The sequence below is a fragment of the Leptonychotes weddellii genome, chromosome 3, assembly GCF_054177405.1.
Source record: "Leptonychotes weddellii isolate Sample4059 chromosome 3, ASM5417740v2, whole genome shotgun sequence".
Taxonomy (NCBI): domain Eukaryota; kingdom Metazoa; phylum Chordata; class Mammalia; order Carnivora; family Phocidae; genus Leptonychotes; species Leptonychotes weddellii.
Window position 1 is genome coordinate 122,604,798 of NC_138371.1, and position 16,496 is coordinate 122,621,293.

General features: G+C 38.0%; 1 protein-coding gene across 6 annotated transcripts in view; it reads left to right on the forward strand.

Moving 5' to 3' along the window:
- Positions 1-16,496, forward strand: part of RCBTB2 (RCC1 and BTB domain containing protein 2) — a 43,779-nt gene that overhangs the window by 7,745 nt on the left and 19,538 nt on the right. For 3 of the 6 annotated variants that reach the window (XM_081815440.1, XM_031035933.2, XM_031035930.2), the window contains exons 2-7: positions 4,523-4,621; positions 7,668-7,793; positions 8,111-8,176; positions 13,614-13,769; positions 13,971-14,121; positions 16,316-16,482. In XM_081815440.1, the coding sequence (XP_081671566.1) occupies positions 8,135-8,176; positions 13,614-13,769; positions 13,971-14,121; positions 16,316-16,482 (516 nt within the window). In that variant the 5' untranslated portion in view covers positions 4,523-4,621; positions 7,668-7,793; positions 8,111-8,134. The remainder of the gene's footprint in view (positions 1-4,522; positions 4,622-7,667; positions 7,794-8,110; positions 8,177-13,613; positions 13,770-13,970; positions 14,122-16,315; positions 16,483-16,496) is intronic. The other 3 variants (XM_081815438.1, XM_031035931.2, XM_031035934.2) reach the window with 3 other exon arrangements.

Genomic DNA, 16,496 nt, shown 5'->3' on the forward strand with positions numbered 1-16,496 from the left:
TCTGTTCTTATACCAATAATCAGTTACAACTGACACCACAAATACAATGGATCATAAGAGACTACTATGTATCAGACTCTAAAAGCAAAAATAAACAAGTGGGACTACATCAAACTAAAAAGCAAAGGAAACCATCAACAAAACGAAAAGGCAGCCTACAGAATGGGAGAAAATATTTGCAAATCATATATCCAATAAGGAGTTAGTATTCAAAAAATATAAAGAACTCCTACGACTCAATAGCAAATAAACAAACAATCTAATTAAAAATGGGCAGAGGATCTGAATAGACATTTTTCCAAAGGAGACATCCAGATGGCCAACAGGCACGGGAAAAGATGCTCAACATCACTAATCATCAAGGAAATGCAAGTCAAAACCACAGTGAGATGTCATGTCACACCTGTTAGACTAGCTGTTATCAGTATGCCAAGAAATAACAGGTGTTGGCAAGGTTGTGAAGAAAAGGGAACCCTTGTGCATTATTTGTGGGAATGTCAGTTGGTGCAGCCACTATGGAAAACAGAGGTGTCTCAAAAAATTGCAATCACATATGATCCAGTAATTCCATCTCTGGGTATTTACTGAAAGGAAATAAAAACAGTAATCTGAAAAGATATATTCACCCCTATGTTCATTGCAGCATTATTTACAATAGGCAACATATAGAAACAACCTAAATGTCCACAGATGGATGGATAAAGAAGGTGTGGTATATATACACAATGGAATATTACTCAGCCGTAGAAAAGAATGAGATCTTGCCATTTATGACAACATGGATGGACCTAGAGGTCACTATGCTAAGTGAAGTAAATCAGAGAAAGGCAACTACTGTATGATTTCACTTATATGTGGAATCTAAGAAACAAAAAAAACGAAAGTCATGGATATGGAGAATAGAATGGTGGTTGCCAGGAGTGAGGGGGTTAGGGGGGAAGGATGAAATGGGTGAAGGGGCTTGGGAGGTACAGACTTCAAGGTATGAAATGAATAGGTCAAGGAGATGTGGTGTGCTGCATGCTAACTATAGTCAACAGTATTGTAGGTGCATATTTGAATGTTGCCAGGAGAGTAGATCTTGAAAGTTCTCATCACAAGAAAGAAAAAGAAAAAAAATTTTTTTTAAGATTTTATCTATTTGTCAGAGAGAGAGAGAGAGCACAAGCAGGGGGAGGGGCAGAGGCAGAGGGAGAAGTAGGCTCCCTGCTGAGCAAGGAGCCCAATGGCAGGACTTGATCCCATGACCCTAGGATCATGACCTGAGCTGAAGGCAGACGTTTAACTGACTGAGCCACCCAGGTGTGCCTCCTTTTCAAGTTTTTGTTTAAATTCCAGTTAGTTATCACAGTGTAATATTATTTTCAGGTGTAGAATTTAGTGATTCATCACTTACATATAACACCCGGTGCTCATCACAAGTGCCTTCCTTAATATCCAGCACCTATTTAACCGCAACCCACCGCCCATCTCCCCTCCAGCAACTCTCTCTGTTCTCTATAGTTAAGAATCTGTTTTCAGGTTTGCCTCTCCTTTTCTCCCCGCTGTGCTCATCTGTTTTGTTTCTTCAAATCTACATATGTGTGAAATCGTATTGGTATTTGTTTTTCTCTGACTGACTTATTTTGCTTAGCATAATACTCTCTAGCTCCATCCACATCATTGCAAATGGCAAGATTTCATCCTTTTTATGGCTGAGTAATATTCCACTGCATATATATACCACCCATTCTTTATTCTTTCATCAGTTGATGGACATTTGGACTCTTTCCATAGTTTGGCTATTGTAGATAATGCTGCTATAAACACTGGGGAGGATGTACCCCTTCGAATCAGTATTTTTGTATCTTTGGGTAAATACCTAGTAGTGCAATTGCTGGATTGTTGTAAGCAATTTTAGACCAGAAGTAGAAAACACATTTTTGCCATTCTAATATGATAATAGTAAACTTTTTTTCTATTATGGATATTCTTCCATGACATTTAAGATACTATGTCTATGTTATTTATTTGTTATTTTCTTTGGTATTGGTAAAATTTTATGTTTCTGATGGCAAAAGAAATTATGGTTTATGAATTGTGATTATCAAGCCTTATTGAATTATTATGTCCATGGTCAAGGCAATATTAGAATGGATGTATTATTCCCAAATTGTGTTTTCTTTAACACTGGGTAACCTTGGAGCACCTGGGTGGCTCAGTTGGTTGAGCGTCTGCCTTTGGCTCAGGTCATGATCCCAGGGGCCTGGGATCCAGCCCCTTGTTGGGCTCCCTGCTCAGAGGGGAGTCTTCCTCCCCCTCTGCCTCTGCCCCTACCCCTGCTTTTGCACGCATTCTCTCTCTCTCTCTCAAATAAATAAATAAAATCTTTTTAAAAAATTGGGTAACCTTATTCTCCTGTACTCAGATGATTAATATAATTTAAGCTTAACATTTTGAGAACTGTCTTGTCAGATGGAAAAGTGAAATCATACCAATTCATTAAAGAATTACATGGAAAATTTTATCTTTAGCATCGCCTTCATCCCAACTTTCCTAAAAGGGTGCCTGCATGGCTCAGTTGGTTGAACGTCTGCCTTCGGCTCAGGTCATGATCCCCGGGTCCTGGGATCAAGTCCTGCATTGGGCTCCCTGCTCAATGGGGAACCTGCTTCTCCTCTCCCTCTGCCTGCAACTCTGCCTACTTGTGATCCCTCCCTCTCTCTCTCTCTCTTTTTCTCTCTCTCTCTCTCAAATAAATAAAATCTTAAAAAAAAAAAACAGTTTGCTATGGAAAAAAAGTCCCATCAAAGTCCAGCCATCTAGGGCGCCTGGGTGGCTCAGTTGGTTATGCGACTGCTTTCGGCTCAGGTCATGATCCTGGAGTCCCTGGATCGAGTCCCGCATCGGGCTCCCTGCTCCGCGGGGAGCCTGCTTCTCCCTCTGACCCTCCCACTCTCCTGTGCTCTCTCTCTCTTATTCTCTCTGTCTCAAATAAATAAATAAAATCTTAAAAAAAAAAAAAAAAAGTCCAGCCATCTATATCTATATCTATATCTATCTATGTCAGTGTCCACAACACATTAAAATAGTATTGCTTTCTGCATGCTTTTAAACTTTACCTAATAGTATTGTTTTTTGCATGTTTTAAACTTTATCAAATTAGATCAAATAATTTATCAAATAGTGTATCATATGTATCATTCTGTGACTTAGTGATTTTTGGCTAAAATTATTTTGGAGATTTATCTGAGTTGATTCTGCATAATTTATTTTAATTGCTGTACGGTATGCACATACCACAGCTTATAAATTCTGTTGATGAATCCTGTTGATCAATTCTGTTTGCTATTTCTAGTTTTTTGCCATTGCAAACAATTGCATATATGCTCTAGAGTTCGTCTAGACCAGCATTGTCCAAGCTATAAGGCATGACTTACTAGTGATCTTGAAATTATTTTAGTGGGTTGAGACCAACATTTTCTTTTAAAAATGAAATAAGAAAGGATAAAATAGGATAGAGTAGGGGGAGAATAGAATAGAGTAAGATAGAAAAAATAGAAAAGAAGATATCCCTAAGTACCTCATATAATAAGGGTAAGAATTATTTTGTGAGACTTTGTTTCAGGTACATATATGTATCAAAAAAAGATTGAATGAAAGACACTGCTCTGGCCTAAATATTGTTAAGTTGCTCTTTAAAGTGATTATACCAGTTTACGTTTCTTATAGCAGTATGAGTGTGCTATTTGATCTGCATCCTCACTAACACTAGGAATTGTCCCCCTTTAATTTTGCAGAGGTGATGGGTGAGATCTATCTCACTGTGACTGCATTTCCATGGTGAATTTGAGCATCTTTTAATATGTTTATTAATTGTTTCTGTGAATTGCCTTGTCTTTTGTCCATTTCTAAATTGGATTGTTTTTTCCTTACTGATTTTTAGGTATTCTTTATCTATTCTGGATGCAAATCCTTTGCAAGCCATCAGTTATATGTGTTGAAAATACCTTCTCCCATTCTGTGGCATGTGTTTTCCTTTGTTCATTTCATCTTTTAGTATGCCATATTTTTAAAAAAGTTTTAATGTAGTAAATTTTCTTTGTGGTTTATGCTTTTGTGTCTTATTTAAGAAATCTTTCCCTGCCCTAAGAGTCACAAAGATGTTTTCTATACTTTCTTCCAAAAGTTTTAAAGTTTTGCTTTTTTCACAGTCCAGATGGCTTCCCTTGCGTTTTCTATGTTGACATACTACAAATTAAACTTTTTTTAGTCTGTGTTTTTTCTCGTATGTTACAGTGTCCAAATTGTTGAAGCATGGTTTCAAAACTTACAAAGTGTAATATCTAAAGGTTATATTTTACAATATTAACTTTTTAATAATTGAGCACCTCTACTGCTGACTTTTTAATAATAGAGCTAATACAATTTTTGAACTATATACTTCTCAGATAAATAATGGCTTGTTAAAGTTGCAAGATGGTATATATTCTTTATCTTCTCTGTTTTTCTCTAATAGAATTTATGTATTTATGTTTTTCAGTCACATTAACTTTATCCTAGAAGACAATCTTACAAGGATCTAGAAGGAACAGGATTAAAGATGACTGAACACAGGGCTCCAGAAATTTAAAACAATCAGGTACAAAATTTTTGGATGAAACATTCCCAGCCAGGCAGTACATAATAAAACTGGAACATGCACAGGAAAACTTAAAATATCCCTGCAATACAGGGGAGGGTCCAGGAGAGGAGTTTTGAAATCGTCCTGGGTTCAAATACTGGCTCTAACCCTGACTGGTTGGTGATGGTTGGTCAAGTTTTGGAAACATGTCCATAAAATGGAGGCAATGATTGTGTCTGTTTCTTTTGGCTATTATAAAGTTTAATAATATAAGGAACTTAATACCTGGTACAGGGTAACTGTTTATTTTAACTGTTATTATTGTTGCTACTGTTATTTAGAATTCATGGATGTGGTATTCTGTATGTATATTGTGGATTTTTAAGAAGTACAAACAGGGTTCTAGAGGGGAGGGGGGTGGGGGGATGGGTTAGCCTGGTGATGGGTATTAAGGAGGGCACGTATTGAATGGAGCACTGGGTGTTACACGCAAACAATGAATCATGGAACACTACATCAAAAACTAATGATGTAAAGGTGATTAATATAACATAATAAAAAAAATAACACCTAAAAAAAAAAGAACTATATATTGATATACTACTATAACATTGATAATAGTAATAGCCTGGTGAGGGGCGCCTGGGTGGCTCAGTCAGTTAAACATCTGACTCTTGATTTTGGCTCAGGTATCTCAAGTTTGTGAGATCGAGCCCCGCATTGGGCTCCGTGCTCAGCACACACAGTCTGCTTAAGATTCTCTCCCTCTCCCTTTGCCCCTCCTACCTTCCCGCTGCTCACACACTCTCTCTCTCTCAAAATAATAATAATAATAGCCTGGTGAAATCATGTAGATCACAAGAGAAGCTAATTATAATCCTTACATATATTCCATAAACTATTCCTCAAGTGGTGCAAATTGGAGAAGCTAGTTTTCTCTATTATGTTTGATCACATTGAAATAATGTTAGAAAAAAAAAATCCAACTACTTTCCATAATGCTAGAGAATTCAACAATTTTTTTCATGGTACTGTACAATAGTAATTATTCTTGAATAATTTTTAAATCTTCAACAACATTCTGACCAATAAAAATGAAATTATGCTAATCTTATGTTTAGTCTTAATTGAATTTTATAAATGTTATTTTTTGAAATATGGTAATTTCAATATGCCATTCATGCAATTATGTCTTAACTTGATTAGTGAAATAGAATGGCCTATGTTCCACCATTCTAATTTTTAAAGAGTTACTGTACTTGAAATTGATCAAAGACACCAAAAAAAGCTATTTATTTTCCTCCTTAAAAAAACCAGGCTATTCAGCTGATTAAAAAAAAAAATCTCTGTTAACTGATAAGGAGTGATTTCCAGGAGATATTGTTAAGTGAAAAAAAAAAAAAAAAGCAAATTGCCAGAGTATATAAAATATGCTATTTTTCGTATAAGGAGGAATTGGGAAATAAAAACACAGACACGTATCTGCTTATTTTTGCAAAAAGAAACAGGAAGAATAAACCAGAAACCAGTAAAATTGGTTACCTACAATGGTAGAGGGATGGGATGGGGAACAACCCAGGATTGCTGTTCTAGGATCTCAGTGTATGAGCAGGATTTCCCTTCTCCTAGGAACAAAAGTGGCCTCCATTACAACGAGGGGCAGTGACATTTCCTCTTTGGTCCCTTTTCCTCCTCTTATTTATTTCCCTTTTTTTTCTTGCCTTTGACTTCCCTTCCTCTAATTTTTTTCCTCTCCTCTTCTTTCTCTTTTCCCTCTCTCCTCTTTTTATTTCTTGTTCTAGTAAACCTGAGGTAAATGTGGAAAATGTTCCAGTTAGGATGAAACAAAAAGAAAAGAACCTCGGTGCAGGCACTCTCCAATATACAAAAAGCTGTATTCAAAGAATGCTTTCAACCGCTATATATAGTCTTGTGTTCTTCTCTGAGCCGTGTCCTGCGGTGGTTATAACAGTGAATGAGTCATGGTTGCCTCTCTTAAACAGCTTGCAAATTAATAGAGAAGACAGATCGCGTAGGAATAAGTGTCACATGAAATTATTTTTCCATATTGGCAACTAGATCAAGTTTTGTAAGTTTATAACTGAGAAAAGTCTGTTTCTTTTAAAAACAAGTATCTTTTCCAAACATTAGAAATAATGATTTTGGGGGTGCCTGGGTGGCTCAGTTGGTTAATTAACCGACTCTTGATTCTGGCTCAGGTCATGATCTTAGGGTGGTGAGATCGAGCCCTGCCTCAGGCTCCACACTCAGTGTGCAGTCTGGTTTTGAGATTCTGTCCCTCTCCCTCTTCCCTTCCCCCTGCTCACACTCTCTGAATAAATAAATAAATAAGTAATTAAAAAAAATAATGATTTGTATCAATTGCCATAGTTTGAGCTATAATTATTCTGAATATGTGATTATTCCTTGTATTCTGAGAGACCTTTTTATAGCTGAGGAGAACAAAATTTTACCAGTATCCTCAAGGGCATATAAAACATTGATAAGGAACACTGTTAAGACTTCACCTTATTTTGATTATTGTTTTTATCTGTCTATTATAAGGTTCTAACTGCTTGTAGATAACATCAGATAAAATGTTCTGATGTTAGCCCTTGAAATGTGGATTGTTTTTGAGTAAATAGAACCCAAACTAATAAGTCAGAAATATCAACATTATTAAATATAATTTCATTCAATTGCTTTTGGGAGGAGAGAGAATATTTATTTATATTTATTTTTAGTGATGAGATAGTTAACTGTGTAATGATTGAACCACAGTGCAGACCTGCCCTGCGAGAAATATTAAAGGGGGTCCTTTGATTGAAGCGAGAGCCCATGCTGCATATCTTTTGATAGAGTTGCTTCTGCTGTTACTTTTATGTGGTAGAAAGTAGTCATTGTGGAGATGGTTAATTAAGGCGAGAACACTGAGTACTTACTGTTGGTGCATGCTTGGTGGCTGTTGTTGCAGGTTTGTTGCTAAGGTCTAGGATAAACAAAGCCATATTCATTCTTCATCCTTTCATTTTTTCATTCATTCCTCCTTATTTTTTCCCCCCAGCTTAGCAAATCATATACTCTTCAGTGGAGCTGAGAACTGCTAAGTCTGCTCTTCACAGTGATTTGGAACTTTCCAATCTCAGGGAAAATTTGACCAAGGTCTAAAATTTATTTTTTCTTACCTATGGTAGGTCAACTATAAAATGAAAATTTTCTACTTATTTCCTTACAGATTTAAGAATCTTCCTTTATCCTGGGATGACTTTTCCAGACCTTTGCAGGAGGAGTCCCATAGGAGACCATATGATAGTTCCAGAACAGTTAAAACACCTTTTGGGTTTTATAGCTATTAACTCTCAGGCCCAAACCTTAATTCCCTTATCTTCCCTTCACCATATTTGGGCTTAGCTTATTTTCTCTGTTAATTGGAAGTAAAATCATTTTAACCTGCCTAGTTTCATTAGACCTACGGGATCCTGATTTTACCACATACTTTTTCCTTAGGGGACTGCACAGGACTGAGTCCATATGGAAGAAGAGCTTTCCCTTTCCTATGGAGAAAGTGGCAAGGTTAGAAAAAAAATCATGCCTTTGGGGCATGTGTTTTCTGTTGCATGAAATATGTATCAAACATCTACTGGTCACCCAACAGGAAGATCAGTGAGATAGTATCTGTCTTTGAGGGGCTCACAATGTAGTGCCTCAGATGCAAACAGATAATTATTGTGGGTATATAGAATGCTAAAGGGGCCAGCAGAAAGCTGTGGTATTATCTGAGGGGTAGAGCAGGGTTCCAGAGATGGTGCTGTTGGAGCTGGATGAGGAGTACAGACCATCCCTACTTTCACAGATAATACCGTCCTGCAGAAGGGTCTGAGTTGATCAATGTTTACTTCATTCCCAGAGATTTAACAAAATTATAAAATACCTAATCTTAGATGACATATTCTTAATTCATCATTGATATTCTTTAACTTATTCCTTTTCCATCACAGCTCAACATTACAGTCAACCAGCTTAAGTCCGATGTGTCCAACTGTGTTAAAAGTTTCACATCTTTCAGCATGCACATTGATTTCCATCTTGTGTTAATTTTATTAAATTGACATACTATCTGTTCTTCATTACTAAGAGCTTAATATTAACTGCCACTTAATTTTCATTTTTCTGTTTTCTGCTGTTTTTAAATAAAGTATGGTCAAAACACAACAAAAGATGTAAATAATTATATGATCAAAGCACAATAAAAGATGTAAATAATTATACAAAGCCAGCATAATGTACAAAGATGCAAAACTTCTGAAACCAAACCATAGTATTACCATGTGAGCCCTTATAGGAAAATACAAAAGTAGCTTACAAAAATAATACATAGAACTTGAGAATCTTCTAAAATGTTAATAGAAAAATTCCTAATTTTTCCCGGAAAGAACGAATTTAGTAAAATAAAAGAAATAGACTAACAGAATTAGTGATGAAATGACTATTAGATATAAAGCGTTACATTGCCAGAAAGTCCTGCAAAGGCAAGGTGTTGGTGGGTTTCTTTAAATAGTTTTTTTGCTAGTCATGCCCAACAGGTAATTTTGGTTCTATTTCTACATGCTGTATTTTAAACTTAATTGTGACAACTTAGTTGTCTAGAGTTAAGTGAAGTATCATAATCTGTTCAATTCTTCCTTTGGCTGGAGAGACAGAGGTATATAGGTAGGACATACTCAAAGGAGTAATAAAATGCATCTTGGTCTCTAATTTTATGGAGCTGTGTTTCCTTAATTATATTTTCCTTGAGCTAATATTAAAATTTCACCACTTTGCATTTCGCAAACAGATGCCAGTGAAAGATGGGGGGGGCGGGGCTGGAAGGAAAGGAGAGGAAAGGAAAGGAAAGCCGGCCAGGAATAGTTACCGCCTACATAGTAGGGGTACGTGCAGGAAGGAGGGCTTCCTGGGCCAAATTAGGGCTGAATTCTAGGGGCACGATCGTGATGACTTCTCGTGTATACTGTCAAGCTCTCACTCCCTGGTAGTGCTTTCCCCCCGTGCAGATGTTTCTGTTGCCCGCCCTTGGCTCTTGCTCAGCCGGTCCCTTACGTAACAGTTGGGCACAAAGGTGGTTGGGCTCCTTCTGCAGAGTTGCTGTCTTGCAGGGTGGATGCTTCACCTACAGGTGCTGTGTGTGAATTCTCTGCTACCTGCGCTCCTGTTATATATACCAAGTATACATATGCGTACAGTATATGTACATGTTTACAATATATATAATGTGTACAGCTATACACACTCATGAGTGCATTGCAGAGAAACATTTTTCTTCTGAGAACAAAGACTGATATGAAATATTTACCTCAGAAAAGTGTAAATGTGTGCCTTTCATAAATTAAGTCATAAGTTCCTCCATGAGATAACTCTCCCACAAGACTTAGAAAAGAAGAATTTTTGATGATTGACCTCCAGGAGCCAGCCTTCTGACAGACATTTAAGAGCAGCGTAGTCATACCTCCCTTGTACCCAAGGTTATATTGTAAGTATTTGTTTCTTATTAAATTGTGAGCTCCTTGAAGGGAGTGATTATGTTTCATTTTTATACCTTTAGTATCTTGCCCTCAATACATGTTCAATGATACTGTCACACCTGATGTTCTTTTGACTTGTGACATCCTTTAACAGATGTATGAATTCAGGTAACACTTCAACACACACACACACACACACACACACACACGAATCCCAGGGGTTAGTAGAGTCCTGGGGTGGGTACTAGAGGTTTGGTACAGGTGAGCCAGGAAGAAAGTTCAGAACTAATGATTTGTAGACAGGTGTTTAGGAGCTTATTGGATTTACAACCTGATTCTAGGCATCTAAGAAACCACTTGATTTTTGTAGCAGGGCAGGTTGAAATCCAAAAATCTGCTTGAAAGGAAGAAATGAGATAGGAGTGCTTATTTTCTCTTTGTATATTGCCGTCTGCTCTGTTCGTGGAAGGTAACCCACGGTGTGTATTATTGCCCTGTTCGTCAAGGACTGGATGAGAACAGCAAAAACCCTGCAATTGTAAATTAGATCTACCAGTGGTATAACTTTTTATGTGAACTTTTTTTCTCTGCAACATGTGATGTGTGGAAAGCAGGCTTTAGACGCAAGTGATCTCGGGGGATTACTTAGTCTTTCTGTGCCTCAGTTTCCTTGTATTTAAAATGAGGATAGCAATATCTATGCCCTACAATTGTGAAGATTAGAAATAATATGTAAGAATTCTTTTAACTAGCACATTAGCTCATCTATAAATATTTGATGCGACATCCCAAACGTTGTTCTTTTTGAAATTTATAGACTTAAATAGGAAAAAAAATTAAAATGCAGACCCCAGAGAAGATAAGATTCCTTCAGGATAGAAGGAGGTACGTAATTTACAGTAGAAGCTTAGACTAAAAGCTAACATAACGAGAGATTCTGCCCTTAGCTCTGTAGTGGCCTTGAGTGCTGCCCCAAAGATAACAGAGGACTTCATTCTCCAGACAGGGTCCTAAAACTTGAGTGGCATGCTGAGGGACGGTGACTGGCTTTGGCATCAGGGGAGCTCATCCTTGTTCAGGTGCTGACATTAACTCAGGATGATGCTGTGAGCAGTTACAAGCTGCCTACCCTCTGTATTACTTTCTTAGGGCTGCCTTTAAAAAGCACCACAAACTGTGTGGCTTAAAGCAATAGAAATTTATTCTTTTACAGTTCTGGAGACTAGAAGTCTGAAAGTAAGGTGTTAGCAGGGCCATGCTTTCTGAAGAATCTAGGGAAGAGGGCTTCCTTTCTTCTTCCCAACTTCTGGAGGCTCCTGTCAGTCCTTGGTGTTCGTGGCCCTGGAGGTGGATTGCTCTAGTCTCTGCCTCCATGACCACATGGGCTCCTTCGCATGGTGTGTTGCTTAATTTGATGTGTCACCTTGAGTGGGCCACTGGTGCCAGATTACACACTGCTTCTGGGTGTGTCTGTGAGGGTGTTTCCAGACGAGAAGAGCTTTTGATTTGGGGAACTCAGTAAATGGTTTGCCCTCCCCAGTGTGGATAGGCATCATCCAAGCTGTTAAGGAACTGAATAGAACAAAAGGTGGAGGAAGGAGGAATTCATCCCTTTTTTTCCTGTTTCACCGATTGATAGCGATCATTTCACTTCATCTTTTCCTGCCCTCAGACTGAGATGTACATCACTGTCTCCCCTGGTCCTCAGGCCTTTAGACTCACTACATTATGGTACCAGCTCTCCTGGGTCTCCAGCTTGCAGATGCAGATCATGGGACTTCTGAGTCTCCATCATCTTGTGAGCCAAGTCATTATAGTGTGTGTGTGTGTGTGTGTACACACAGAGTTACCTGACTCCCAAAGTGGGTGGGACAAATATGCTTTCAGGTCTGTAGAAAATAAGTAGCTAGTCCAGTCAGCTTTCTACCAGAACTCTTTCTTGGTAAGGTTGACTTAATAGCTGATAGGAAAGATAGGCCTTAGAAAATCCTTTGCTCCTTTAAATTAAGCAGGAGTATGGTGATTAAGAGAAAGGGCCAGACATGCCATTTGAAAGACACATTGGCTGTTTATGCATCTTATTTTAATCCTCAAATTTTTGAAAGATGGGAAGCATGTATGAAAAATGTTTCCAGGATAGCAAATAAATAAAAGCTCTCTTTAAAACAGCTTTACAGTGTCCACACTGCTGCTCTTATGAGAGCACAGGTGCTTATGGTCTTAATGTTCACTCTTATGGGTTTAAATGTGTTCCCCCAGCCCCAATTTATATGTTGAAATCCTAACCCCCAAAGTTTGGGTTATTAGAAGGGGGGGGACTTTGGGAAGTGATTAAGTCATGAGGGTGGAACCCTCATGAATGGGATCAGTGCTTTATAAAAAGGTCTCCAGAGAGATCCCTAGCCCCTCCCCCCCCACCCCATGAGGACATGGTGAGAAGGCGATGGCTATGAAGCAGGAAGGGGGCCCTCATCAGAACACGAGCATATTGGTGCTTTGATCTTGGATTCCCAGTCTGCGGGACTGTGAGAAGTAAATTTTTGCTGTTTATAAGCCACCCAGTCTGGCATCTGTTAGAGCAGCCCAAATGCACTAAGATGCCCCAGTACCTCAGAAGGTGACCTTATTTGGAAATGGGGTCATTGCAGATGTGATTAGTTAAGATGAGGTTATTATGGTGAGTTCTAATCCAGTATGATTGGTGTCCTTATGAAAAGGGGCAATTTGGGCCCAGATGCAGACATGCACAGAGCGAGATGATGTGAAGACACAAGAAGATGGTACCTTGATTTTGAACTCCTAGCCTCCAGAACTGTGAGAAAATAAATTTCTTTGGTGTAAGCCACTCACCTTGTGGTACTTTGCTATGGCAGCCCTAGCAAACGAATACGTACTTTCTGGGTGTATATTCCTACCAATCCCCAAACCTGAGTGGGGGGCTGGTGGTGAGGGAAGCCACTAACTGCTCAACTGATGGTCAGAACAGACCCCAGAACGGGAACTCCGGTTGCTTGGTGTCACCTTTAGCATTGTTCTTTTCCAAGAACGCGTTTCATCAAGACTCAGGCGGCTGAGGAAATCGCAGTGCTCTCTCTCTCTCCGTTTTTCCTGCCTTTCCAACCAGCCTAGTTTCCAGAGCTACGTTTAAGACATAGCCAGCACTGAAAGTACAGAGGTCAGCCTTAGACGATTCTTGTGGCCCTGAGGAAAATGAGCAGGTGAGATCTGATCCCAGCCGGGGTCTCTGGCCCTTGGTTGCTGTGAGAGCAGGACTAAAGCAGTGGGCTTGTCAAGACAGCTCCCGTAGCTGTGAGGGGCCTCTCGAAAATAGAGCCGGCCCTCCCTGAGCCGGTGCTGACTTCCACAGAAGGAAAAGGGGAAGGAAAAAAGAAGCATTTTTTAATTAATAGTCTTAATGTGTATATTTATATACACACACACACACATATTTTTAAATTTTATTTATTTGTTTATTTATTTTTCCTTTTCAGCCAGTACAGGCTACTCTGTCATCTTTGAAGATGTTAGATGTGGGAAAGTGGCCAATTTTCTCCCTTTGTTCTGAGGAAGAATTGCAGTTAATTCGTCAGGCCTGTGTCTTTGGCAGTGCTGGAAATGAAGTTTTGTATACTACAGTAAATGATGAGGTAAATTTTGAAGAAAAAATTCAGCCACTTACAGTAATGGATTTGCTAAGCTGAAGATCTTGGGGGGAACCAAGGAATTAAGATCTTAAGAAAAGCATGGAGGGTAGATTCTTATATGTTATATAATGTTACACAATGAAGCAATGATTATGGGTTTGTCAGAAATAGAAGTGCTCGAACTAACAGTGGTCTTTCCCACAGATTTTTGTGCTTGGCACAAACTGCTCTGGTTGTTTGGGATTAGGTGACGTCCAGAGTACCATCGAACCTCGGAGACTGGATTCTTTAAGTGGCAAAAAAATAGCCTGCCTCAGCTATGGGAGTGGCCCCCATATTGTCCTTGCAACAACAGGTAACTTAGGGACACAGGGTAGAATTTTAGCCACTGCCTTATTTATTGAGAAACAAGACTTAGGACCACCCCTTAAATCGAGAACATACTTTTTGATTGGGTAGGAGTTTCTGGCTCTGCCCTGTGAACTTGACTCTACTTTGGACAACAGGAAATATGAACCTATCTGGATATCAGAGTAAGATAATGGAGCGGATGGAATTTAGCAATTATTGGCACTTTTGATTGTGAGAATGACAGGGCTGTAAGCCCCGTAAGCCCCTTTTGTTTATACTTTAAAAGTTGAACTATTTTGCATTAAAATGCTGAATTCACTCTGGACTTTCTGAACCTGAGATCCCTGATCTATGAAATAAGACACTAGTGCTAAAGTCCAAGATGCCCTCTAACTCCTAGCACTCTGGGATTCTGACCATCAACAGTGACTGATGGCTATATTTGGTATTAGTAGTATAAGGAATTAAATACTTTCATGGCTATTTCATGAATTCACACTAATAGGATGTTATAATTAAATCATACCTTAGAGTTTTTCTTAAGCTGGGTATTCATTTTATTAGTATTCTTTGAACTGAAAATAAAGTTTATAAATGAAAATATAAATTTTCTGGAATTTTGGTTGCCAGTAATAGGCTAGATTTTTTTGGACCACTTCTTCACTGGAAACAACTAAAAATTCTAGATAAAATATTTAATTTTTTTTTCATTGAGGCATCAAAGCACTGACAAGGCAGAGAGGAATTATTGGATCATATTTAAGAGAAAGTGTGAACTAAGGTTAAAGGGGAACTTAGAGCTAGTTTTGCCTTAAGGGCATCTCCCTCTCCAATTAAATGGAGTTGTGGTTTGATGTACTCATGAGGTAGAAGGGATCATGAGTCAGAGACCTAACATGTTATGCTAGGTCCACAAAGGGCTACAATCTAGGGGCAAGGATGGGCTAGCTCTCCCATCTCTAAAGCCCTGGAAAGAAAAATCCTTGGCTGTGAGCAAAGCAAGGAGGAACAAAGAAAGAAAACCTCTCCCCAAAGGGTTGTAATCATGGATTTGTATTACAGTTCACATCAGACTGGGCGGTCCAAGAAATCTCAAGCCTTGGATTTATTAAAGAAGTAACTTTAAGTGCCTTAATGGCATCACAGAAGTTAATGCAGGTACTTTCTAGAGGAAGGTACCTTCACTTCATCCTAGGACCGAGGAAATATGATGCCAATGAAAAATGAGTGTTCAGTGACAATTAGTAGCACATAGTCAAAGATAACCAGGTACATGAGGAAACAAGGCACCATGAATAAGAACCAGCAAAAAAAAAAGACAGCAAAAACTGACTACTAAGTATCAGATATTAGAATTATCAGATACCAGTTACAAGATGACTATATTTACTGTGTTTGAAAAAGTACAAAATGAGCTTGAAGATACCTGCAGAGATCAAAGAAGATTTGAAAAAGAACCAAATAAACAATATAATTATCAAAATGAAAAACTCAGTGGGCAAGTTTTATAGCAGTTTAGACGCATCAAAAGAAAATTAATAAACTGGAAGATTAGAAGAAATTATCTGGAATGTAACACAAAGAGATAATATAGTAGAGAATACAGACAAAAGGAGTATATACTATATGATTCCATTTATTTAAAGTTCGAGAAGAGGAAAAACTGAATTCTCTTATTCAAGATTATATATGGGGAACTTTTGGAGTGAGCATCAGGTTGTATTTCTTGACCTGAGTGGTAGTACATGGGTATGTGCTTTATAATTATTTATAAAACTGCATATATATTTATGAACTTTTCTGAATATGTATTATACTACACAATAAATAATATAATAACAATTTTAAAATTAACTTGATGATCATTTTATAGATAAGAAAATAGGCCCAGAGAAGTTAAATGATCTTACAGTCTTTTGACTTTCCATCTGATGTTTCTTCCTATTACTCTTAGTAGAACTTTTCTGCTCTTTATTAAAAACCTATCATCCAGCTATTATAATTGCATCCATTTAAATTTCATCTTGTTGCTTTGAGATAGAATATAGTTTATATTTTCCAAATGTATTCTTTTGTAGAATGAGTTTGGTGCTTTTGCACGTGAATTTTTTGTTTTCATTCATGGAGGTGTGCAATATATATGTTCATATAATAAAGTAGCTGTTTTGAAAGCTGGTTGTATTTCTTTTTATTTTCAGAAGGAGAAGTCTTTACCTGGGGTCATAATGCTTATAGCCAGCTGGGCAATGGGACAACTAATCATGGTTTAGTGCCCTGTCATATTTCTACTAATCTGTCAAACAAACAAGTCACTGAAGTTGCCTGTGGGTCTTACCATTCTTTGGTGCTAACATCTGATGGAGAGGTGAGAATAATTAG